General features: G+C 40.0%; 1 protein-coding gene across 4 annotated transcripts in view; it reads left to right on the top strand.

Moving 5' to 3' along the window:
• The window catches only part of pcdh19 (protocadherin 19), a 53567-nt gene extending 29571 nt beyond the window's left edge, over nucleotides 1–23996 (top strand). For 2 of the 4 annotated variants that reach the window (XM_041990691.1, XM_041990689.1), the window contains exons 4-5: nucleotides 1136–1308; nucleotides 21183–23996. In XM_041990691.1, the coding sequence (XP_041846625.1) occupies nucleotides 1136–1308; nucleotides 21183–21742 (733 nt within the window). In that variant the 3' untranslated portion in view covers nucleotides 21743–23996. Of the gene's footprint in view, nucleotides 1–1123; nucleotides 1309–21182 lie in introns of all 4 variants that reach the window. The other 2 variants (XM_041990690.1, XM_041990688.1) reach the window with 1 other exon arrangement.
• Nucleotides 23997–26134: the final 2138 nt, after the last annotated feature.

The following is a 26134-nucleotide window of genomic DNA, read 5'->3' as shown; positions in this document are numbered from 1 at the left end:
TTTTGAGGCCACATCAGCCCTTGAAAACCCATTACAACAATTTAACACCCACACCCCCACCTCACCACCAAAAAAAAAAAAAAAAAAAAAGAAAGAAAAAGAAAAAAGAAAAGATTCCTTGCATTTATGTAAACAAAGAGTATTCAAGTGTGGGCCTCTGCAGGATACTACAAAGAAATCCCCTCAGGAGCCAGTGAGCCTATGGTTTGGGACAGGTGCAATTACAGTGATAACATCACAGAGCCAGCATTACCTCTGCTGCAGTCCTCTCTCTCTCAGGCTGGGGAATGTCTGGCTTGGGTTGGGGGAATGCTGCTACCTTGTTCTGTCCTTCACTTCCTCTTCTTCTGCCTTAACTTTGTTTGCTCCCTTTTGTTTGCATCCATATTCTCTTCTCTTTACTGTTTTTCTAACCTCTGCGAGTCTATCTATGAACTTGGGTTATTTTCCTCTCCTGCAAGAACACATGTTCAGCCCTATTTAGTGTTGCTTGTAAAGCCGAATTTGTTCCAGTGGGATGGAAATCAAATGAAGGGAAATCACGCTGTTACTGTGCAGCTGTTGATTGTGCCCCCACACCCCACCCTCTTTATTGACTGTGAGCCCCAAACAAGACAGATGCTCAGTTTGTATGCTTCCAGCACTTCCTCCATCCATCTTCCTTCCAGGAACTCCTGATTACTGCAGGATTTGTTTGATTGCAGTGAGTGAGTGCCTCCTGTTTGTTCGTTGTGATGTCCTTGAAGTCAGTGCATCCATCCAAAATTTTCCCCTTTTGAAACATCCTATAGCATTTCTGTGAAGCACAAAAAAATTAATCTGAGAAAGCCCTCAAAAGATTTACACTGCTGCATTATCCTGCAATCAGAAGCTGGAGAAAGACTTTGTTCTTTTTAGGGGTGTTAACCAAAATTTAGATAAAAAAATATATTTAGCTTTGAATAAATGGAAATGGACTTTGTTAAAGGGCAAAGAATCCTTGAGGGGGGAAAAATAAATAAAAAAGGACAGGGGTGGAAAGACAGACAGCTCGTCAGAAACCATTAGAAACACATGGACGAAGGACAGAGTGTGCGAGAAGGTGATGTGACAGTTAATCAACATTTCCCTTTCTTCCCTCCTGGCCCCCATGTAGCACATCAACGTTCAAGGACCTGGAGGGGAACAGTCTGAAGGACAGTGGCCACGAGGAGAGCGACCAAACCGACAGTGAACATGATGTCCAGAGAGGACACTATGTTGACACGGCTGTCAATGACATGCTGAACATGACTGTCCCCCCTAATGTTTGCCAGCTGCCAGACCAAGGTAAAGAAACCTGCCTGCATGTTTGTGTATGTGTGTTCAGAGTTTTGCAGCATCCTTTGGAGTATGTTTTGCACTTTTTAGATAAGACCCATATGGATTTGTTTGTGTGTTTGAGACTGTTTTTAGTCCACTGGAGCATCTTTTAAGATCCATTATACCCATTGCAAGTCTCTGATGTACAAGCATGAATAGCTTTACTTTTCTTTTTTTGTCTTTGATGTCCTGCTTGTGCAGCTAATGTGAGGGATCTCTGACAGCTAAGACTACTCTTTGATACAGGCTTAGGCAACTTTATTGACTGATAGTGGCCGTGCTCTTGAAGCTGGGCTGACTTTAGATGTGCTTGAATGGCAGCAATTAGGCTCACAAAGGTACAAGGTGGAAATCTACATATTACCATGTGCCCTCATCCATTATTCAATGAGATCATTTAGCAGGGAATTAACGTTGATGTTTCATTTCTGACTCGCTGTTTAAGAAGACATCCATTTGGTTGGCAGAAGTCGGTGTAAGGGTCATGTTCATTCTTAACTACTGCCAGTCAGGCACAGGAAGAGAGTGGGTCAGTAAGTGAGGAGAGAGGAGGAGGAAAGCAGGATAAAGCTGTCTGAAGTGGACCAGGATGTTGGTATATGCACCTGGGGGTATTTACTAGGCTCAAAGGAAACACCACATACACAGGTGCAGTGGCTTCAGAGAGAACGAGAGTCAGAGTTTATGGATGTCGCAGACATTTTGAGATGATTCCCATTAGTAGTTTGAGTTCAGGATGAGGAGGAGACACTTTTTTTTCTTTTTTTTTTTTTTTATTAAAGCACACTCTTGAGATATCTTTCGCTGTATCTGAACTTTACATTTTACTCCATGCTCCAATTTTCAAAACTTGTTCCAAATTTAGGTTTTCTTCTCTCAGTTAACGTCAGTATAATTTTGGTTCCCTTTTACTAACACTGGCCTAGAAAGACTTACTACTTTCTCACTACTCTACTGTCTTCTTCCTCAGCTCTTATAGGGGAGAAATTTTAATGAGCCACAGATAATGGAAAGAAATCCTCCTTGAAACGCAAAAAAGAGTGAAGATTGTGTGATTTCTTTAAATTATTCAGCTATCTATTTTTACCAGTGGACTGTGAAGTGTGTGGGTGTGGCTTGAGAATCAGTAACAGATATCTGTAGGCCCGTTCTTGTCTGGTCCCTGGCATATTTAACCAACCAGATGCTTCATTTGGAGCAGTTTTACTGTTTATGTGCTCTGGTTGAGGAATAATGACATTAGACAACCTGCATTGTATGTTCATTAAGAATGGAGTTATACAAATGCCTCTTTCTTCCTCCCTGGCTGCTCTGCCTTAGAACGACTTTGCTGAAAAATGCATAGCGAGGTGTATGGGGTTGGAAAGAATGGTGACCATTAGAATCAGCTTGTCCCTGGTGTTCCCCAGGCAGCGGTGGACTATAATGAACAATGAAAAGTGAATTGGTCATCTATTGGTTGCCAACTGTAATTACTTCACAACCAGCAAAAATTCCTATGCCTCTGAAAAATGCATGCTGACAGGTCTTCTAATAGTGGGATCTCATTATTGGAGACAATTAGAAATGATGTACATGAAGAATATTACAAGTGGGGAGAGCTCTCTGAGGCAGTGCGTTTTTCATTAACACCACAGATGATTGTATCTGTTTCAGCAAAATGGATGCATGCCTCCTGAATGTGTAATGCAGCTCTACACCGCTGGTAAACAGAACATGAAGCTATTTTGCAGTGCTGTCCATTCTTTTGACCAGAAGAAAAACAGATGATAACAAAGTATCTGTTTGGAATTACAGTGTGTTTGCTAGTTATTGGCTTTTCCTGACTTCCTTTTTCATGCAACCTCCTGCAGTTTCACTTTCTTTGCCCAACAGTTTTCTTCAGCAAAGATTTAACTGCATGGCTTCTCTGGAATGTTTTTCCAAAGTTTGTCAGCCCCAGTGCTCATCGTTGTTAAATGATTTGACCAAAGATCACATGCAAATAAAATTATCCTCTTTAAAACATCTCAAACAGTCTAATTACATAGTGTGGTAAAGGGCAGGCTGGGATGACAGTGATGGGCAGATGATGCACAGCTGAATCCATCTCCCCTGCTGTATGAGGCTCTCAAATGATCCAAATTTCTCTGTAGCTCCTCTGGAGAACACCAGCTGCATCATTTCCCTGCTCCTCTTTTCCTTTGTGCAAACTGACTTCAACACAGAGGCAGAATTAGAACAATTTCTATAATATGAGAGGTGCTGTGGTTGCATTTCACGCATTTGCTGTGGTTTTGCTTTTAGTTTATTGGTCTTAATTGACAAAAATGGACACCAATCTATTGAATGAAGGAAATTTTCAGAAAACAAATAGGCATGTTTACTAAACACCCTGCTGCTTAGAAATCTTCTGGGAATAACTGCTGTAAAGTGCATCTTTCCTGCCAGCTAAAGCAGAAAACAAGTTGAGAGACTGCAATTGCCAAAGGACAACAACACACAAGCTGAGGATAGAAGCGCCTAGTTTTTCTGTGTGATTTTTTTTTATTGTTCTGCTTTCTTGTGTTTATAAGCACAGAGAACAAAAGGAAGCTGGAAGGGGATGGGAGGAAGGGTTAAACTCTCAGTCTTTTACACTGCAAATGTTTACCATTCCCAGTGTCATGTAAAGATGTTATTTGCCCAGGAGACAAGTCGTTACCTTTACACAAAGACCCTGCCTCCCTGTCATATTGTTGGCTTTCATGTGGGAAACCATTTGAGGACGAGATTCATCTGCAAACTAGCCCAGCACCACATCACAGTGGGCAGTTTTTCTTTCTGAAGCAATTTAGAGGTTTTGATGTTTGGCTTCTGTCCATGGGTTATGATTTTCTTCTTGGTGATGCGGTTTCAGCAGCACTATTCATTATTCCTCCACCAGCTGCCACCAAGGTAACTTTCGGTGAAGTGTCTATGAATATCTGAGTGAATAATTCTTTGTTGAATCGCTTCCAAGAATCTAAAGAGGCATGTGTGCCTTTTTTGAAAACCTGACCTTAAATATCCTCGACCAGTGTATAAGATTAGGAAAGTATTTGAAGAGCAAATTACATTAAATCTTTTAAAATGTATAAAGGAAGTGATATCCTAAACATGTAATGGCTTCCCCATATCTGCCAATAGAATAAAAGTGGATGATATCGCTGTAGCTATAAACTGAGAGGAAGAGCTACATGAAATGAATTCCTCTTTATCTTTACAGGCATGTCTGTGAAGTTAGGAGGGGATTTGGTTGAAATGTGCGACATGCTAGCTTTGGCTCTGTGGAGCCATTAGTGTCAAGGGAGAAGCCAGGGAACAGACTCCGAGGGGCTGGTGACAAAGGGAGCTTAATCTAGTTTTTTTTTTTTTTTTAAGTTTCTCTGATTGTCATAGCTCACACTGTAATTCCTTCCTGATATGGATGAGCAATGGTTTTCAAGGATTAAGATTCATGTATTGTTAAATCGCTCAAGTTATCTCAGCGGGAGGGAAAGAGGGAGCATCATGTCATTTTACAGTGTGTGATTTGTGGCTTTGTGACGTTTGCAGTCTTGCTTTTGGAATCGTTTCCAGGTCATTGTGTAAGTGTTCATCAAATGACATCCCTGCTTCTTGGCTTATTAGACTCAAAGGGATCTAAGACTGCTCAATTAGCCAGAGCAGGGAACAGTCCTCTTTTATTTCCGACATATTCTTTGGCCTCCACCTCTGGAGAATATCTCTCATCTATCTGTTAGCTCCCTGTGGGTGTGTGCCTGAAGCTGGAGCCCAGGAATGGAAGCCCCCTCCGTGGGCTGCAGATTTCTCCATATTCCCTTCTTCCATCAGCAGATCTGCAGGGTTTTGCTGTTCCTAATTGATTTCACCCCCACCCTCCACCTTTTCTTTTCCTTTCTCTCTCACCTTCCATATATCTTCCTCATCTCTTTCCATCTACAGACTGCAAACATCTCCAACCCACATTTCCCAACTTTGTGCCAGTCAAGCACTTCACTTTCCCTGTTGAATTAAAGAAAGAGTAAAGGCATCTCACATGTTTCTGCCGCAAACTTGCCCTAAATTCACCACGGGAACATTTCTAGTTTGCAGTTCTCTGATCTACTAACGAAAATGCTGACAGGTGTCAGAATGAGGAAGGCAACAGGAACAGGGCTGTGCTGACAACACGGGAGGAGGAGAGAGTCTGTGTGCGAGGGAGACAGAGATTGAGAGATGAGGTGAGAGTCTAGTAAGCAGTCTTGGAGAGGGAAAATAAAAAGCGGAGAAGAAGAAACAATCTGTCTGACAGGTAGAAGGTTTTTTTCTTTCTTTTTCTCACTCCAAGGTAACTGTGAATTTGGCAGACGATGTGACTGATTCTCAAACAATGTTTTGATTGAATTAAGCATCAAAACTCTTGTTGTGATTCAGGCTGGCAACAGCGCATGTTGCGTTATGATACTTTATGATTAGATTAACAAATAAACTCTATACTGGGACCATCCATTTTGATTTGGATTTGCCTAATCTAATGTGGAACTGGTGGAGGTAAAATGGCTGACAGTGACAAAGAGCTCCGTGCAATTCGGGCATTAAGCAAGATAGAGTGCAAACACACTCTGTGCTCACACACACCAGAGATTGCTTACTAGCAGGTGTATTGGAGTCTGTATTGAACAACCAAGAAGCAGATTTTCCTTCCAAGATGTGAAGACTTGAGGGAAAAAGAAGGAAATAAAATGTTATTTCAAGCTGTGTCCATCTGGGCTCCTCTTTTTTATGGTGCTTATCACTAAATAAAAATGTGTTACACTGTAAGGCGTCTGGTTCTGTCATATTAAAATTAAACCTAATATAATACAACAGAGCTGCCTGTAATTGATTTTGTATCTTGTAAAAAGAATCCTGTAGTTTTCTCTTATTTTACCTCTCTGTCATTACTGGTTCTGTTCAAACAACAGTTTTTGGTGTTTTTGAAAAATTGCCTGTGGCCTGTATTTGTTTGCCGTACTTTAATAGGTAAACCTACAAATTCTTAAAAAAAGTAAATCTTGTGCATTCTCATTCTTTTTGTAGAGTTTAACAAAGAGATACGAGCAACTAAAGCAAATGTGACATATTTTGATTCCCTTTTTGCGAGCATTGCCTCTAGCTGTGCTTCCTCAACTGCAAATGCTAGCGCAGACACAAATGAAGCTCTGTACAAAAGGTCTTCATCTTCGGCCGAGACTGAAACATATAGTAATGTTATAATACCATCGCAGCGTCCCTTGAACCTTCACTCTGCCATAGCCCTCCTGAATATACTCAGTGTATTTAATCAGCTGAAGAGGGGACTGCTTATCTCTTTGCACTTGTCATGGATAGTGTATTGAACATATCAGAGAGAGAAATGGGAATAGTTCATTATTTTCTAGGGCTCACAATGAGCCTGATGTATCTTATTGCAGGCCCTCCACTGACAGCTCATTTTCTAGACAATCCTGGCATTCAGTTCACAACGCGGCAGGGCAAGAGAGAGACAGAGGCTGAGAGAGGGGGAGGAAATACACAGGCAGACAGAAAATAGGGCTCCGGATCTCTATTGCTTATTCATGACGCTGTGGCATGCTAGGTGTGTTAATAATCTCAGCAGAAACCAAGTGAATCGCAGTTGTTTGTTGAACACCTCGCAAAGCTGGGCCCCAATCAGCAGCAGATGGGAAAACAGGGGGATCAGGATGATCCCAAACAGAGGGAGGGAGATTAAGAACAGGTAATGTGCAGAAGTTGATGGGGGCTGAGTGTGTATTAAAGAGAGGAGAGAGTACCTGAATTTTAAATCCATCTGAGTGTGTGTGTACACAGTGTATTGAGTGTGTGTGATTGCAAGTGTGTGTCTATAAAGGTTAATCAGAAATGGAGTGGGGAAGAGAGAGACGAGGAGAAAGATAAAGAGATGGCACAAGAGAAAAATACTGCGGGTTGGTGGAAACAGAGTGAAATTCAAGAAGCAGAGCTATAGCAATGTCTCCAGCCTGCATGCCTTTTGTGGCTCTGATTGATTCTGCTTCTTGTCCGAGGAACTGAGGCAGCAGCCATTTTTCTAACCGCACCATTGTGCTTTTAATTCTTTGAGATCACAGCTTGGACACAACACATTCCCCACTGTAATACAAAGCTAGAAGTAATAAGAATGTGGGTTAAAACAAAGAGCTATATGGCTGCAGGAACTGCAACAACACCTTAACAAACACCTTATTAACCTTATTGGTGTGGTGATTATTATTATTATTTTAACTAACTTGTTACATTACCAAGAAAGAACACCCCATTTACAATTTCTCACGCATGTTACTTATCTTGTCCAGAGTGTGTGTAACATATCCTTCGCCACAAAAATACCAACAACCCCATCCTTTCCACACAGCCGCTGCTTTAGCTGCACAAATCATGACTGTTTAAGAGCTGTAGCAGCATCCTCTCTCTCCATGGATCCTGCTACCATGCTTAGCTTGCACATGCTTTTTAACTTTTTAAGTAAAGCTCTTCACAGCTGATAGACACCTATTGTTGCAATGGTATTGTTTTTACTCATAAATTTCAAATAATGCACATACTTGCCATCTTGCTTGTGGAACTGCTGTACACATCCACACTAACACAACTGTTGGGTTGGATACCTTCCACTACTACACAGCTGTCTGCCAAGAAGTAGGGAGACACAGAAAATATGTAAATGTTTCTTTCTTTGCCAACACAAGGATCATTGATAGACTCATTTCCAACCACCATAGATAGCTTTTATAAAGTACTGATTATTAGATTAGCCAACAAACGTGTTACAGGTAACCTCTGTCAACATTGTTACTTGATCATCTTAATTTATTAAGGAGAGATTATCTAAAACTGTTTTATTTGCCCATCAGTTGCTTCTGAGGATCCTCTGGCACCAGGAAGAGGCAGTTGGGTAATGACAGGAAAGAGGAGAGTTTTAAGGAGCATGGATCAGACTGATTGGCTTGCAATGTAGCAAGAAGACTAGACCAGAGTTGTAATGAAGATTGAGGTGAATTGACAGTGTAGGAAAACAGAAGTGAGGAAGCATAACAGGTTGAAAAACCCAAACACTTTTCTGAGCAACCAGTCTGATGTGGGCATCCTGCCATGGACAGGTGATCATAATCTGAATACAATTTACCCCCCAGTTAGATAATCTTATCTTTATGTGCTGTGGAGTCAGTATAACCAGAGGTTAACAAAGAATCCTCTCAGAAGTGCAATTTTTAATTTAAAAATCTCTGCACCACCAGCTGGTGCAGCAAGTGCAGAAGCTGTTGCACACACTCCAGTCATGACAGCAAAAAGCTTCAGTGAGCCAGAGGAGGCTATTTATCCTCAAAAGGTACTTTTATAGATTCTCGTGCTTATGGAATTTTTTTTCAAGGACAATGACAGCATCAGCCACACAGAGTAAAAGTTGTTTTATGAAATGTCCATTATGTTTAAGTGACAAATCCCTCCAGTTTCTATTGTAATTCGCAGTAACAAAGACGGCGGTAAGGCGATGTTATTCTGTGATGGGGAGAATGTAAAAGTAGAACATGGTGGCATTTACCAGGAGACCAGTTTATTGATAGAAACATGATGAGTAAATCTGATAAAGAAAAGCTTACTTGTGTTGTTTTGTTCATAGTTGTGAATCACATTGCTCTGTTAATGGCTGTGTTGACCAGTATCTTGGCCAATTCCGGTCTGGACATCCTAATTTTTAGTTTTAGTGTAACTTAGGGAGCAGTAGAGTTGTATTAACTCTAATGGCTGCTATACAGCTGACACACAAATGTTTACGATCCTACTGGGGAGTGCATCCCCAGCTGATCAGCTAATACTGTCTGTTTTGTTAGGGTCTTAATTTCTGTGAATACAGCAACAGTTAAGTGAGCTGCTACAATATGTCTACCCTGAGGTTAGAAAATAGAAGATGTAATTCTTTGTTAAAAATTCAAGCTTATGTCCTTCTTTTACAATAGCATGACTTGCCTTGTTAATGAAATGGTATGACAGTAGACTGATACCATGTGGAGTAAACTGTTTGATGAGGACATACTATACACATGGACTAACTCAAAGGAGCCTCAGTGTGTGGTTGGAAGTGGGCAAGATAGTTGCAGAGTGACTGCCAAAGTAAGGCTTGTATTACAGGGATCCCAGGATATCAGACACCAGGCGGCCTGTGCTCCCTCCAGGCAGGGCAAGTCTGGCAGCTGGCCTGTAGCCCAGATAGCTATAATCAGCTCCATTACCTGTAGCACTGACGCCCATTTAGGAGTCTTTATAGTGGAACTATGGGCTTCACAACAGGGATTAAGGGTGCAGCAGAATTTAGGAAAAGTACAAATAGCATGGAGCAACACCTACTGCAGACACATACAGTTTACACAGAGGAACATATTCATAACTAAATGCCACGCAAACGTGCAAACGTGCAGTTAACAGGGAGAGATTTTCTGGGCATTATGTGTTTTGGCATAACACATTTGTTTTATCTTCTCCCTTTTCTGTGAACTGAAAGATTAAAAATATACTCTGCTCTGTTTAAAAGGGGAAAAAATCAGCTGTCTTTTGACAAGTACATTGTAGCCTGCAGTTTTCTGTCCAGAATACAAAGAGACATTTATCACTGCAGCTGTGGTAAGAGAGGAAGACATAGAGAGAAAGAAAGGGGGGGGTCTCCTATGCTTCAGCAATCAGCAATGTGTGTCTCTCTTTTTTTTTAACCCTTATTACTTCCTTTCTCTGAGGAAAAAATGCTACCTCCATCCTCTTAAACCCATTTGAAATCCTCCCTCCCCTTTTTCATTTCAACGTCTACACGAATGCTTTTGTCATCTCCGTCCTGGTTCTTATCTTAGCTCTCATCACCTGGGTTCTCCTGACAACATTATTACTCAAATAGAATATGAAGCAGAAATATGTAAAGTTATGTCGTCCTCCTCAGTTGTGGCAACAAAAGGTTACTACCTCAGGCACAGTGCTATAATATTTCCATATTTTCCTCTCCTCATGTATATTCAGTGAGAATGATTTATTCCTTAACATTTTTACAGCCACTGAAATGCAGGCTTTCTCTCACGGATACCCTGCACATACTGTAAAACTTATCATGGCAGAATGTGCTCATTGGATTTGTACTCCACAGAAGTTAAACGTGGGTTAAAGAGAAGTCATCCAAGCCACCTCTATCATTACTATCTTTCAATTCACCAATTAGTGTCAGTGTTCCCCACGCTGTCCCCCACATAACCTTGCAGAGATGAGCTCAGTATATTGTAATTCGACATTTTGAGTCAGTCTCACTAGTGGGAGGCACCTTATGGCTGCTGATGACCCACATTATCAACTATTGATGAGAGACTGAGGGCGCAGTAACAAAAAGGAGTGACCTGCTAAGGTATATGAGGACCCAGAGAACCTCCCCTTGCCCTTTTCTTGTCCACCAGTTTCCACAAGGCCTTAGCTGCATTTTGTCTATCAACACACTTTAATATTGAAGAAACCTCTGGTATTTATGGCATTTTTTTTTTTACCCTTTGTGCTCTTTTTATTTGCCTAACTACATGATCTATTCATTCAGATTAAAGGAACAAGTATTACTGCTAAACTAAACTGTGTACTCTTGCTGAATCAAGATCAAAATTGTAATAGCCTAAACACCACTACGGTAGTCAATCTGAATTATTTTTTCCATGTACACGCTGTAATCTGCCTGTTTGGACTCAGTTCATTTGTGAGAAAGGTCAAGAGCCGAACAGGATCCAGAGTGGTGTTTCTACACTGTGGCGTTGCTGGCGGTGATGGATAATCAAATTAGGATAAATTCATCACCATTAAAAAACATTCACAAAGGCCCTCTATTTTCCATTGTGCTGCTAATAAGATCTTTCCTTTAGGCTACAACATATCTTTCTGGGCATTAACCTAATTATCATATCACATTAGTAAGTTATGTAAAATCAGTTCAGTGTGAAACATGTAAAAACTCCAGAAACAAAAATAAGTGAGACTTTCAAGTTGTCTCCTCTATGTACCAATACAGCGGGTGCATCTTGCCAACCAAATGTGGCTTTTCAAACCTCTGTGTCCCCCATTTTTAAAATGAAAGGTAATGGGAGAGGTAGGCTGTTAAGTTTAATGGCACACAGGAAAACCTCAGAATGGCTCTTTTTAATGATGTGCCTCTTCTCATGCAGTCCTCGTTAAAGATGAGGCCAGAATGCTTGGAGAGGACAGGGAGAGGACTGTGGCCATGCAGACATTGCACACCCCCACCCCCTGCCGTCATTATCGCTGACATCTGCAGCAGGGGTTCTTAGGCGTTTCTGTGCTCCTTGTCCATTCGGCTCATATTAGCATCAGAAAAAACTCTAAATAAAGCGGCAATCGGGCCGTGACCCCCCTTGTATCTGCAGCGCTCCCAGACTCCCCATTCCTTCACCTCCCCTGCTGAACTCAACATAACTAGCTTGGATTTGCAACTGAATGTCAAATCTGGTGTTTGGCTGTACCACAAGGTAGGTTGTTCCTCAGCTGACTCTTGAGAAAAGGAACTGGAGGAACGAGAAGAGCGAGGGAATTGGATCTTTGACACCTGTCACTTCCACTCTGCTGCACCTTACTCCCTCGCCACACATAAGGACTTTTCATGTCACAGCTCAGCGTGTTATCATGAGTGGGCACAAGGCCTGAGAAATCCAATTACGACCACTGTGTCAGACCCCAGCCACCATCCTTATATATGCTGTAGTCATGTTCTTCAAATCAGAAAAGATGTGCCTATTAGTTCCTTCTCCTTTCTTCAGACCAGTCTTCCAACTCCATTTTAATCTGTGTGTCTTGTGGTACGAGCAGCAGCTTTTCTCCTTGACTCACTGACAGTCCTCTGTACAGTGTGGTGCTGTCTAGTGGGCGGTTAATGCTGCGGACATTGGTTTTGACTGCGTTATATTAAGTTGTATCACGGTAGAGACCTCACTGTGGTGGATAATAGAGAACCTGGGAGAGAATCAGCATGCCTCCCAGATGCCAAACAGATTGGCCTTCGTGACAGGGCAATAGGAAATATGTTAGAAAGCATTAGGCCCAGTAGGTGTAAATCAAATGCATTTACACACAATGGGGGAGTGTTTTTATTTCTTTTTTCTATCTGCTTCTCATCCCTAAATGACACTATCTATGTGGTTCAGTGGTAAACAAGGGAATTGCTTTATCAAGCCATGATCTGCTTCCCAAGGTGGCCCACTTCCTCTTACTGTACACTGAGTTATACCTGAGTTATACATGTCACAATGCATACTGTCTCTATCAACATCTTACAGTGCCCTATTTCCAGAGGTTGTGTCAGAAAAGACACAAGTGGAACATCTTTTTCAAAAAGTAGAAGAAAGTGAAGAAATAAGGACATGAGAGAAGGAAAGCACCATGCTGGCCTTTCAGTGATGAGATGAAATGGAATATAAAAAAGAAGTATTGGATAACACAAAATGAACATGATTAAAGGAGAAGCCACATTATATTAATTATGTAAAGAGAATTTTTGAGGCAAAGCAGTGGTTCGCAGTGGGAGGGAATCCTTAGATACTGGTTAGCTGAGCAGTGTGTCTTCCATAGTATTTTCTGTGTAGTGGAAAGAGCTGGATTGTTGATTTCTTATGAGATGGTTAAGCAAAACAGCACTTAATAGGAGAGGAAAACCTGCTTAATGGCAAATGTGTGAGAATGTAATGGTTTTGGGGTCAAGACTGTTCACTGATTATTTTGAATCATTAAATCCCTTCAACCAAATAGGATTAGTTGTTGAAATGGTGAAAATGTGGATTTACATGTATTGTTGAAGGATCTTTTGATGGACTTCTAAAATGCCCAATATGGCATCAAGCATTGCTTTACATCTCCTAATGTGAAATGAAAAATGTACAGTTTGTATTTCTCTTCTAGAAGTTTGCAGACTGTCACACATATGATGGAGCAATATCCAGTCATTAACACTCCATTAAAGTTCATTTAAGGGTATGGTACTTGGTCCTAGAAATGAGATGAGGTGACCTCAGTTTTCCCTCATAGTTGTGACATCAATCATCAGAATCCACAGTAGTGCCATTCTTAAGCCGGCTCTCTTTCTTTTCCCCCATCCCCGCTGACTCCATAAGCTTTCATCTTCCCCCCAACCCCATTCATAGATGTAATTTAAGTGTCTGTTTCTGCCCCCTTGCTTCTCCCAGACTCAAGGGTTTAGGAGCAAATTAGCTCGCCAGCTCGGTCAAGCTTAAATACAGAAATACGACATTTGTTCCAGTGTATTTAAAGATGTCCTCTGCTGATGCTTTGTAGGGGGAACGAGCTGAGCTGAGCAGACAGCAGAATAGAGGCAGGCGGGCGGGCAGGCAGACAAGCAGGCGGGCAGGTCCGGCTGGCTGCCCGCAGCCTTCTGTTCTGTATTTTGGGAAAAACATTGTGTTGCCATTGGGGTTTTGAAGAGTTTAATTTGAAGCTTGTTGTTAGAAGCACAATACAGAAGCTTTTTAAATGTGTCTATCGTGCAATTCTCCCAAAATACATCACATGACAATCAACACAATCTTAGTAATGTGTAGGAAATAAAATCATTTATTAATGTAATCAGTTTTTACTTCAATATGAAAGCTACAAAAACAAGATTATTATATATAAACAAGATCATAATACTTACTAAAGTGTTGCAATGTTCACAAGTTCAACATCCTCACGAAAACCCGGAAGAGCAGTAACCATATGGCAGAATTTGGATTTACTTGCAAGTTATGTTTAACGCTAGCTACTACCAGTTATGCAGTTATCCAGTCAAATAGATTAACAGTTCTGTCAAAATTTCCTTCTGACATTTCTAATAGATTCCATCCAGTAAGATGTTTCTTCCACAAAATCCCATTTTAGCTGGAAATAGATCAAATTATGTGAACAAGGTGTGCTCAAGTTCCAGTTTAATTTGCACTGTAATTGTATTCTTTTTCATCCTCTATCTTTCATATTTTAAAATAATTGTCTCTTTAAAACACTCCAAACCCAAAGATGAGTTTTCTCTCAAGAAATTCATCACTGAATTACATTCCCTGATTAGTTTTCCCCACTCAAATTTTATATATGGTCTCAAATTGATCTAATTTACCACCATAAAGTTATTAAGCTGAATTCCTGTCCCATTTCACAGCAGTATGGTGGGACTCTTATTGTTGCAGAAAAAAGCACAAATTCATTTACAATTTGTAGTTACTGGCTATATGTAATCGCACACGAAGCAAAACATACTTAATGATCTCCGTTTCTTAATTATACCATATTTACATGGAGAAAAAAAAAAAATGCAAAATGAGACTTGAGTCTCCATAACCCCATCCCAAGATCCTATAAAGCCTGATTAATTTTAAAAAAGTATCTGTACAAGTAATTTGACACAAGGACATTTACTTGACACAAAGAGCAACACCTTGACATAATCTGTGTGGCCTGTTGATACTGTTAATGATGTATTTCAGCGTCCAGAAAGGGGCGCAAGCTGGAAGTGTGTCATTTTCTCAACTAAATCTCGGCATGTTGTTGGACTGGCAGCATGGTTGAACAGTTGGGAGCTTTTCTGGCAGAGACGAAACTGGCCTTCCCACAGGCTTTCTGGTGTTCTGCTGCCACATAAGTGCATTGTACTGGTACTGGAGCCTGTGCTGAGAAGCTCTCTGCTACCAATTTAACACAGTTTAGCCTTGTGCAGCCATGCTTATCTCTTTATGCCTTTCTGCCTGGGTTAAATCCAGTTCACAGTGCCTGTTGAGAGAGTTAAATGGTCACTGGCTCATGTAATGTATGAAAACCAGGGCATGAATTATGACATTGGCTGGTTTTAAACAACAATAAACCAGCACTGAAAGACCTGCCCCTCTATGTGTTCCATATGACATGATATGAGGGAAGGGTAATGCTTTTTAGGCTTAAAAACTCTTACATGGACTCTATGACTCTTAGGAGCCAGAGTTGGCACAAAAGGGTGAGAGAATCCTCTCAGCAAAATATCATTTCTTGCCAGAGGAGTGAAACCAGCCCACCCACGTATGTCATCATGACAACCCGCTTGCATTGTTTCCACTACATCAAGCAGTCCATTGGCTAGTGGTCCTGCTCTTGAACAGAACAGTACTCTGCGATGACATAGTGATTTATAAACAGCATAGCAATTGCTTCTTTTTTTTCCTCCCGCTGTTGTTACACAGCTGTTAAGCAGATGCTGTTTGTACCAATTTAGAAGCTACTGCATTGTTTGTCAACACCAGTTTGGAAATTCATTCTTTATACCAGGACACTGATGTTGAATGCAGTGGTTCTGCTGGATGGGGGAGCAGCAAGGGAGAAGATGAACATTGGTAGTGCACTTTTACAGTTTTTTTTTTTCCTTTGGTCTGCTGCAAACCTTTTAAATAATTGGCATGCATTTAAGAAAAAAAAAAAAAAAAAAGGAACCTGCTCAAATCGTAATCCTTGGAGAAAATGAGCAGGTTGGACCAAGTGACAAGATGCCAGACACTGTGCACAGTCCTGAGTGGATCAGACAGTGAATTTATTCCTGATAAATTGACTGCTGCTAATGCTCAAAATCAGAACCAGGGCCACATGAACTCTTGGCTTTACCAACCATAAGACAGCACTAACAAGGCTGCCCAATGTGTCTAAAATTCTCAACAATTTCTATTTGATGAAGGGCGTGTTTAAAGACTTCTGCCCAGACAGAAAGGGATGAGAGGAAGTGATATTTGTATGACGGACTCATTTAATTACATCAATATATGTGAGACAGCAGTACTGATTAGATGGGAGAGAAGGACAGAAGGAGGAGAGTCATAAAGGATGGTCTTGTGCAAGAAGCTGTGAGGAATGAATCTGGGGTTTTAGGGGGGATAGCTTGATGTGACTGAGCCAGATGCTGTAGGGAGAAGGAGAGGACTCAGTGCTGTGCAGAGAATGATGACTTACGTGGTGCAGTAAGGGTGCCCCTCTACTGTTTGTAAAAACAAGACCATCACACTCTATCTTGCCACTCCCACAGGAGCCAAGCCTCCAGGCTGATTTATGGCCCACAGACTGAATTGGCTGGCTGGGATGACAGCAGTGCTTGGACTCTCCCTAGTGAGTAGTGTAGGAGGCTACTTGGCTGAGCTTCCAGCCTCAGCCGGCCATAGAGCTGTCCTCAGATAGGACAGACTAGATGTTAAGCTCCATTCGCAGAGTTAGATTCAGACAGGACCAAGTCTGTTAGGCCTTGAGCATGTTTTCGACTCTTTGCAGCAACCAGATCAGATTATTTTTCCCCTCCCCTGTGATACTTTTCATCAGCGTCTGCATCACAGACTCCATCAAGACTCTGTAGTAACAATTTAGATTTAATCAATCTTTGCCATCTGACTGCCAGGATGGAAAATTAATATGGAGAGCAATTAGAAAACAGCCATCTCACTGTCAAATATACCCCCAGAATACCTAGATCCAAGCAAGACAGGCAACATTATGGCAGCATATATAGTAAAAACCTTCTGCAGACCATTTAGAAATGATAAAGAGTGTTGATTGCCCTTAGACAGGGTCCTCAGAACCGTGGTCACATTATTTTAAACATTCTGTAAATATAGTTCTTTTTTTATGTTAAATCCATTCCATCGCATTGCAGTGGAAACAGGGTCAAAGCGTAATGACAGAGATGGTGTTTGCTGCTTCAGTCAACAGCTGAAAAACTGTTGTCAGACTCTGTTTGATAGCTTTGTCATGGCGTTGTAGTGGGGCTCTAAATCAAAGACAGCCAGGAAACAACAGGAAATCAAAGAGAATCTGCAAAGTCTATGTAGGCCACGAGAAAAGTATATCTGTTTTAAATTGCTTCAAATTATTTTCTTTCATTGCCTCTACATCACAAGTAAAATGCACATTATACTCTGGCATTTTGTACAAAAATATATATTTTCACATGACAAACAGAATCAGGACATTTATTGTTACTGCTACAACAAAAATGTCAGCATACAGAGGAAATACAAAAAGTAGTTAAAGCCAAAAGTGGCAGATGTTCTTTGTAAAATGATTTATCATGCCACACTGCTGCTCTAAATTCTTTTTAGGGTTCATCTGTTTTAAAACTAAACTGACTGAATTGTGTCAAACTGCAAGTACCCATGGCCTTGTGGTTTTAGTTGAACTAAGACGTCCACAGTGAGGATTTTTGTCACCTAAATCTGGGTCCAGACAAACTCAACCCTGCCTCTGGTCCTCCAGTCTGGCTGCTTACACTCATTTTGTAGGATTACATCAAGGTTGAGGCTCCATGCGCTACTTTTGGAAGGATAAGCGCCTGTGTTTTCCAAGCCTGGTTCCACATGTTAGCCAAACAGGACGCGAAGTACCGAGTAAAAGCTCAAGCAGTTGAACAGAGAGTTGTTTTTTCTTGTAAGCTCATCCTTCTGCTTTTGTGTTAAAGGATTTCAGTCTTTTGTTTGTGATTTCTCTCTCTTTTCTTTTTTTTCTACAACATTAACAACCAAAAAATAGTGCCCGCAGCTATTTAACATGTAGGGATCATGATATCCCCTCATGCACAAGGGTAAATTGAGCAATAAGCTAGCCAAGTTGTAGAATTCCCAAGCTGCAGCTTAAGATCTGTCTGGTATAAGTTGAAGTTCAGACACTTTGGTCTGATTGAGAGGAAGAGACAGGTCTGAATCTGCTGCTGGCAGCCTGCTAGGTTTCAGATGAAATGGCACAGAGTGAATGGGTTGCTCCCTGTGCTGATGCAAAGTGATGCTATTCCAGGTAACTACAAACAGAAAAACATGGACAGCAGTATCAGGAGGATTTGGCTCTTGCATTTGAAGAGGCAATATTTATTATTTTCCAATGCCTGCACATGTTGAAAGTGCTCCTGTGTGCCTCTACCAGCCTTTTGACCTTCTCTCTCAGTATTAAAGTGCAGTATGTCTGATTTGATGGCAGTGGTTTGCTGTACATATATTTTCTTTCCTTTTTAGACCCCATTGCCATCAGGCGTCATTGTATTTTGAATGCACAACACATTGCGTTCTCCTGCATTAAACCTCCCTCAGTAATTAATAGGTACTAAATCATCAATCGGAAATGTTCCCAGTGACATCCTGCTCTGTGCTGTACTTTAAGTGTGTTCCTGGAACTGATTGGCAGGCTTAGTTTCCTGACTTTTCCTGATGACTTTGAATGCACAGTCTCAGCAGGAGGTGCCTTCTCTGCCTTCTATTCTGTACTTGTTGACTTTCAAACCTAAGTGCTGCTGCAAAAGCCGTCAATTCATCTCCCCTCATTACACTTGGTTCATTTTTTCTTTTAATAGGAAGAGATTATGTCTTGTCAGAGGTCGATGGCCTGCCACTTTTTTTTTTTTTTTTTTTTTGAATTTCTCTCAGTGTTTTAGAGTCTTTTAGAGCAACATCTGCGTTTTATGAAGCTCCGAGCAGAGGCAGGATGTGTGATGGTTAATAGCACTTGGCTTTCGTAACAATGTCATTTACAACCCAGTTGCTTTCCCATACACCCCTAAAGGAAAGTGGAGAAAATGGCTTTCACTGCATATGCATGCACTGCTAAGTAGAGAACATGCAACTTGTGTGTATTTCTTTGTGCCTCAAGGCTTTTCATGCCTCAGAGAGGGCTTTAGGCTATAGAAATAAGCCAAAGTGTTTAGAGGAAATTGGTTTCATTACCAAGATTGCACATTTTTAATTAGGGGTGAAAAAGATTGGTGTGCCAAAAAGATTTTGCAGGAATTTTTTTTATTTATTAAATAGAGCTGAAATGTATGTTACAGCATTTAAATGCATACAGAAGACAAATCCCAAAAGTCCAAGTATGTCTTAAAGTATAATATTTGTGTTGCTAGATATTTGAATCTCTTTATCTTTATTGTCAGAAATCTGTCAAATAATATGCATTTAAAATGATCAAATTCAAACCTGTTTCATAAGACTGTGTTTGGACATTAAAACAGTGTGTTTGTTGTGGACCATCTAATCACACTTTCTTTTTATATATTTAATTATCATTCAATGCCCTCTGTTATGTTCTTTGTACCTTGTAAATACTTTTTGTTGTGATTTTATTATTACATTCTGATTATATATATTTAAACAAATTCCTCAGCTTATTGCCTTTGTCTCCATGATTGCTGCTATTGTAGTTACATCCCCCAATCAGCACGCATTCAAATGAACATATACACCAGCTAACTTGAAGAAAATATTCACTTTTTTTGCTCATTTGTGCTTTTCAGTCTCATAAAGTGAATCTGAGGCTATCTGCTCTATGGAACTACATAATTATGCTTAATATGGATAGCATAAAGTGACCATTTGATATTTTGTACTAGATATATTGAATCACATATTTACACAAGTTATAACTGTAGACTGTGTCTCGGGTGCTAGTTAAGAAGCCATCCCATTAAAAGAAACACATCTACTCTTTGTATTTGGACTTAAAGAACTTTTGATCCCCTAATTTCACTCATACAGTCATTTAGTTACCATGGTATATGTCAGTCCCATCAGATTATACTTTATGAGAGACAGCTCTGGCATATTTGCCCCTGAAAAGCCCATCTCCAATCTTTAAATATCGATCCCCAGGGCCTTAGCAGAGGTGCCTCTCATGAGTGTGGAAAAGAAAGGAGAAAAACAGATCATTAGTGATTTTAATTAGGTGATCTGTCAAGCTGTGATTGCCAGATGTAAGCGTGCATATTTGGGTCGATCACAATCCTTCTCACAATCCCTTCTTGTCATCCTGGGCCTTTGGAAAGGAGGATGGGCTGCTGTGAAGAGTGAAACAAGCAGTAGGGGAGCACAAAAATATGTCATTTTGTATGTGTGTGTGGCAGGTCCTCTGGTGGAAACCACAGTAAAGGTACAGAGAGGGATTTTGGAAAATAATCTGCTCCATTTTCCTCTGTCATATAATTTTGAAATTTATTTTTCTGATGTGCTATAAATCTGACATCATCATGAGGGAACAAATCTATAAATTTTAAGGAAAGACAGCATATATTACTGTTCTTTTGATTGTCAAAGTGTACATGGGGATCAAAAAACACACAAAAACAAAACTGCATCATTTAGATTTAATTATGAGACCATAATGTGTTTTTTGTTGCAAATAATTATGCAAAAATGTTCTTGAAAGTTCTTCCCTCAGCACAACAAAGTGCAGCACAGTTATACAGACTCAGACAAATCTTTTTTTCACTCCAGCGTTAAACATCATTACATATTTATAACTCGGCGCCAGATGACAGAGACAGAGAGGGAGTGAGATACGAACCAGGCAGCAACACCGCAACCCGTCTGGTTTCTTTCTATGAGATATCTGATTGCACTGTTTAAACTTGCCTTTTATCTAATGTTGCTGAAGAGAAAACCCAATTACACACAAGCTGCAAATGGACTTTTGATTTAACAATACATAATTTAATTGGCACATTAGATGTGCCCCAAACATCCAGCCCCAGTTATCAGTGTGTGGTGTTAAAGAGACTGCCATCACCAGTAGACATAGATGGGCTGCACTGGGAAAGCAAATCATTCAGAAATATCTAAATGGACTGTTTGAAATAAAATAAAATCCATCATTTTATATCAATTTCCTTTAGAATTTCATGAAAGGTTTGACACATAAATCAACTGATAGCCATGTGGGAGAAATATCATGAATTCTGGCTCTATGAAATTAAGCAAATTTTTCAAACAAATCTAACAATCTTCTTTTCTCTCTTCTTGTTTTTTCTACAGATCCCAGTGAGGGCTTTCACTGCCAAGACGAGTGCCGCATCCTTGGTCACTCTGATCGCTGCTGGATGCCTCGTGTGCCAATCCCGGCACGTGCCAAGTCACCCGAGCATGCCCGTAACGTCATTGCTTTGTCCATCGAGGCCACCACAGTGGATGTGCCACACTATGAGGATGGCACCATTAAGAGGACTTTTGCCACCTTTGGCAAAGATGGGTCTGAGGATGTGGAGCGGGGAGAGGTAAAGGGAAAGTGGACTCAGGAGTCTCAGGTGTGTAGCCCCAAGGCCAATGGAGGGGCTGTTCGTGAAGCTGGCAACGGGCGTGAGGCTGCCAGCCCCATTACTTCCCCCGTGCACCTGAAGAGCCCTGTTTCCAAGCCATCATCTGCCTACAATACACTGAAATGTCGCGATGCAGAGCGAATCGCCAACCACAGCCTGTTGCGACAGCCGGAAGGGAAGGACAGTGAGCCGGCTGTCAGGGAGATCAATACGCTTCTCCAAGATGGCAGAGACAAGGAATCTCCCAGCAGCAAGCGCCTGAAGGACATTGTGCTTTAGCAAGCTTCTCGATGACACACACACACATGCATACATACATACAGTGTAAACTCTCACACACACACACAACACACACACTTGCATATATATATATATATATATGTGTGTATATATATATATATATATATATATATATATATATTACTCCGCAATAGCTGTGTGTGCACAAAGGAAAGTCAGGCTGTGGACGTATAGAGACACATCCATTTGCAGTATACGAAATTCAAATATCAGTTTGGGCTGATGATAACGAACTGTAGTATGCTGCAGCTAGTTGTGTGCTCAAGCCCTGGTAGTGGATGTGGCTTTGTTGTAGACGCAGTACTTTTTCCTTGTTTGTTTTTTGTTCAGTTTCCTTTCTGCGGTGAGTGAACAGGCAGGTTACTGTTGACTGCATGGACACGGCCAGTGGAGCTCTCCAGCTCTTGAGCCAAAGCAGGACACTACATGTTTGGACACCTGAGGTGCCAGTTCATACGTACAGTTATGCCTTTTGAACTACTTTTGTATCACAAAGTGACATTTGCCTTCTTTTGGTTTTGCAGTCTGTTTTAGCTGCCAAAATCGCTATTTGTTCCTTTGTATAGTGAGCTCTTTCACCGTAATAAACAACCACAGATATACACAGGATTCATCAAAGCATAGTGAATTCTTTCCTTCAGCATTCAGGAGAAGGAACGAGAGGCCTCTCTGTCTCATTTGCCCCTTCTTCCTGACTGTTAAGAGAAACCTTCTCTGCGTTTCCCCGAGGACATCACGATGTCATAGGACTGTGAGGTCTTTACAGTATTTATATTTTATCACGGATGGAGCTAAATGAACTCTCTCTATCTGCAAAGCCGCTCTGAACACTGGAAGTGGGACACACAGATCTTTGTGTTCAAAATGGGTAGTATGAAAAAAAAAAAAAAAAAAAAAAAAAAAAGACTTACATCTTTTGAAATCTCCTGTGCCCAACCTTTGATTGTAGCCAGTGGAGCACAAATTAGAGCGTTGTGCTTTGGTCTTGTACTTTTTTTGACTTTTGACTATGGGGCTAGGATAGAAGGGATCGTCACTCATGTCTTGCTATGTGAAACTCTGTATAGGGTTTACTATTATCATTTTTAATAACCTGTTGTTATGTGACAATCCCTTTAATGTTTTGTTTCAAGAGAAAAAAGTGAATAAACATTGGTGTTCAACTGAAGCTACAGTAGCGTTTGTTACACAAACACAAAAATAAAAAAAACATATATGCCAAAATATATTTTATAAATAATTTAAAATGTAAAATGAGAATATTTAATGCTGTGTAGTTATTTTATGAGTAAGTTATACTTGAAATTAACTTGCTTTTGTTCATTTGTCCGCTGCTTTTATATTGAACCTGATTTGTTTTGTTTTGTATTTTTTTTTTATTTTGTTTGTTTTGTTTTTAATTTCAGAAATGAATTGGGATTATTATTTTTTGTTTACTGTGTGATCCCTGGCAACTGTTGACTTGCAGTCTACCTTGTTGTAAAGAGTTTCTTATTGGTCAGTTCTTGTGCCATCCGGTTTCTGTGTGGGCTACTAGAAAATGTTAAAAAGACAAAAAAAAAGTTTAAATTTAAAAAGAAAAAAAAAAACAACAAAAAAGTGATTTCAGCACCAACATTAGTGTGTCAGTTCAATGAGCTTAGAGTGAGATAGCAAAAGAAACCAAAAAAGATTTACACAAAACCATACAGATTGCAGGATGTTGCTAAATCGTAGTATCTATGGAGGACAAATAACAGCCTTCAGGGTACTTCAGGCAATAACTGGGTTTCACCTATAGGTCGACTTTGTTGTTGGACCCAGTTGAGTTCAAACAAGTTTTTTTATTTCAGCTTCAACTGAGGGCATTCTGACATGCATACCGACTTTAGTCAGCACTGCTGTCACCCTGTGCCATCTGTGTTCAGCTTATCTCAAAGGTGAAGTTAAGATCACAGTGGCAAAAACGGGCTCTCCCCTCCTGCGAGTACCACACTACAGACTGGGTGGAACCATGTTTGAACAGAGATCTTGGAAGAACCGTGTTGCACATCAGCAATGTGGTTTGATGTTGCTTTGCAGTAAACAGTATGTACAATGTGGGAATATATGAATGGAAATGGACAAATTGCATACAACCAACTAGATCTTGTAGCTGAATGTTTTGCTGGTCTCACCCATGGCTTCTGGCAACATAAAAATCGGAATAATCACTGAATGTATACAGCAGCTTATAATTAAACTATTAAATGTTCTCTGCTTGGTTTTCTTGTCTTTATTTGACACAAGTGAAGTTAGATTGAAGTTAGAATTTGCCCCAAAAGCATAATATACACCAGGCTCACAGCTCAGAGATCAGTAAAGAGGAGTAAAATGTTTATGTAAATTTAAGATCTCACAAACCAGAATGAAAATTGAGGGCAAATTAGCTTAGTGCAACCAATGAAAGTTTTAATATCAATTCTGCAAAATGTCAGTGTTTATATGCATTTAAAACTGCACTTAATCAACTTGAATAATCTATGGGACAATGTGGGATGTGAATGTAAAATTTATAAATGTTTTAATTATAAAATAAATGTATCCTTACATTAGTACATTTAAAATCTCTAATATAATGTGGATGGGAGCCTCTCTTAAAAATTGTGTCATAGCTCATTGACAAAAATAGAAATTTACAGTTTCTGCTAAAATTGGCTACATAATTATCCTACTGGTGCAGGTCCCACTTGGAACAAGCCAACCATGCCTCTCTCACCTGGCCTGGGAATGACTTGGGATCCCCTCAGACGAGCTTGATAAAGTAGCTGGGGAGAAGGAAGTCTGGGGTTCCCTGCTTAAGCTCCTGCCCCAGTGACCTGACCCTGGATACGTGGTAGAAAATGCATGGATGGATGGATGGATGGATGGATGGATGGATGGATGGATAGAGCCGGCCAGTGATAAATCCCATCCATCCCCATTCGTTGTATAATTTCTCTCTGGGATTAATAGTTATCTCTCATTTTATTTCATTTATTTCATCCTTCCATCTGCTGATTTTATATAAATGTGTAATAATTTTCAGGGTCATGGGAGGACCCTATCCCAGGTGTGAAAGTGACAGGTTACACCATGGACAAGCCACCAATCCATTACAGGAGCAACATATATACATATATAAAAAAAATGCACACTCAAACTCACATCTATTGTCAATTCGGAAAAACCCATTGCCTAGGTTCCACCTTTTTCTACAGTGTTAACACCTACGTCGATGTGCCACCATTTCTTAATGATGTAACCAAACTTGATCTTTTTCTCAGTGCACATTCTTCTTGTGGGAATCCAGTTTGAGACTATTTTTTTTAGCTCAGAATCTACTCAATTATCTAGACCATGGTAATTGTAAAAGCCTGAATAAAGGCAGCTGGACTTCTGTTTCTTGATTCTTGAAGACTATTCACATACCATCAAAAAGGCTTCTTCAGTTTTAAACAATTAATGTATGATTGTTCCATTAACTCTTACAAACAGAAACTCCCCACCAACAGGTTAGAACTGATTTCAAGCTCTTACAATGAAAATGTCTTTATGTTTTCTTGGTTGTGTTTAGAGTATAAAACTGCAAGTTAAGAATTAGGAAGGCTTAATTGAAATCAAATAAAATTTTATTTATAAAGCACTTTCATACAAAAAGTAGCACAAAGCACCCTGCATTAAAAAAACAAACAAACAAACAACAACAACAACAAAAAAGAAGAACACTTTAGCACACACCTAATCTTAATTTCTCTCCTCCGCCACAGTAATGAGACAATTTAGACATTTGTATACCACTAAAAGAATCTTAAAATCAATCCGGAAACTCGTGGGGTATGGGTGACCAAAACTGCCAAAGTGAAAAATAAAAACATAAATATAAAAATGTATCAATAAACAAATTGTCAAAAAATTATACAAAACATTTACAAAATAGTTTTTCCATTAAGAAGCCTTTAAAACATGACGCAAATTTATATTTCATTTGTCACTTTCAACTGTTTAAGTTTAACTTTGTGACAAAATTCCTATTTATTTACTTTTCCATGTCATTTTCAGTTCAATGTATTTATTTATTTGGAAATTAAAAAAAAAAAAATGTTCTCCTTTATTTTTATGCCTGTATTTATTTCTGTTTTCTTTTACATTTTATTATCCCTCAAATTATTAATTTTTGTATTTTATTTTCATTTATTTACTTTTGTACACTTGCATTTTCTTTCTCCATTTATTTTTCCAAGCATATTTATTTCTGTCTCCTTTCTACATTTCTGTGTCTCCTTTTTACATTTCTGTATGCATTTCTACCTTATTATGTAAATGACGGGGTTGGCCTTTTAAGGCCTGTCTTGGGGGCAGATCCTCGCCTGT

The sequence above is a fragment of the Melanotaenia boesemani genome, chromosome 7, assembly GCF_017639745.1.
Source record: "Melanotaenia boesemani isolate fMelBoe1 chromosome 7, fMelBoe1.pri, whole genome shotgun sequence".
NCBI classification, from domain to species: domain Eukaryota; kingdom Metazoa; phylum Chordata; class Actinopteri; order Atheriniformes; family Melanotaeniidae; genus Melanotaenia; species Melanotaenia boesemani.
The sequence above is the reverse complement of the archived record's forward strand: the minus strand, read 5'-3'. Positions and strand labels throughout refer to the sequence as shown.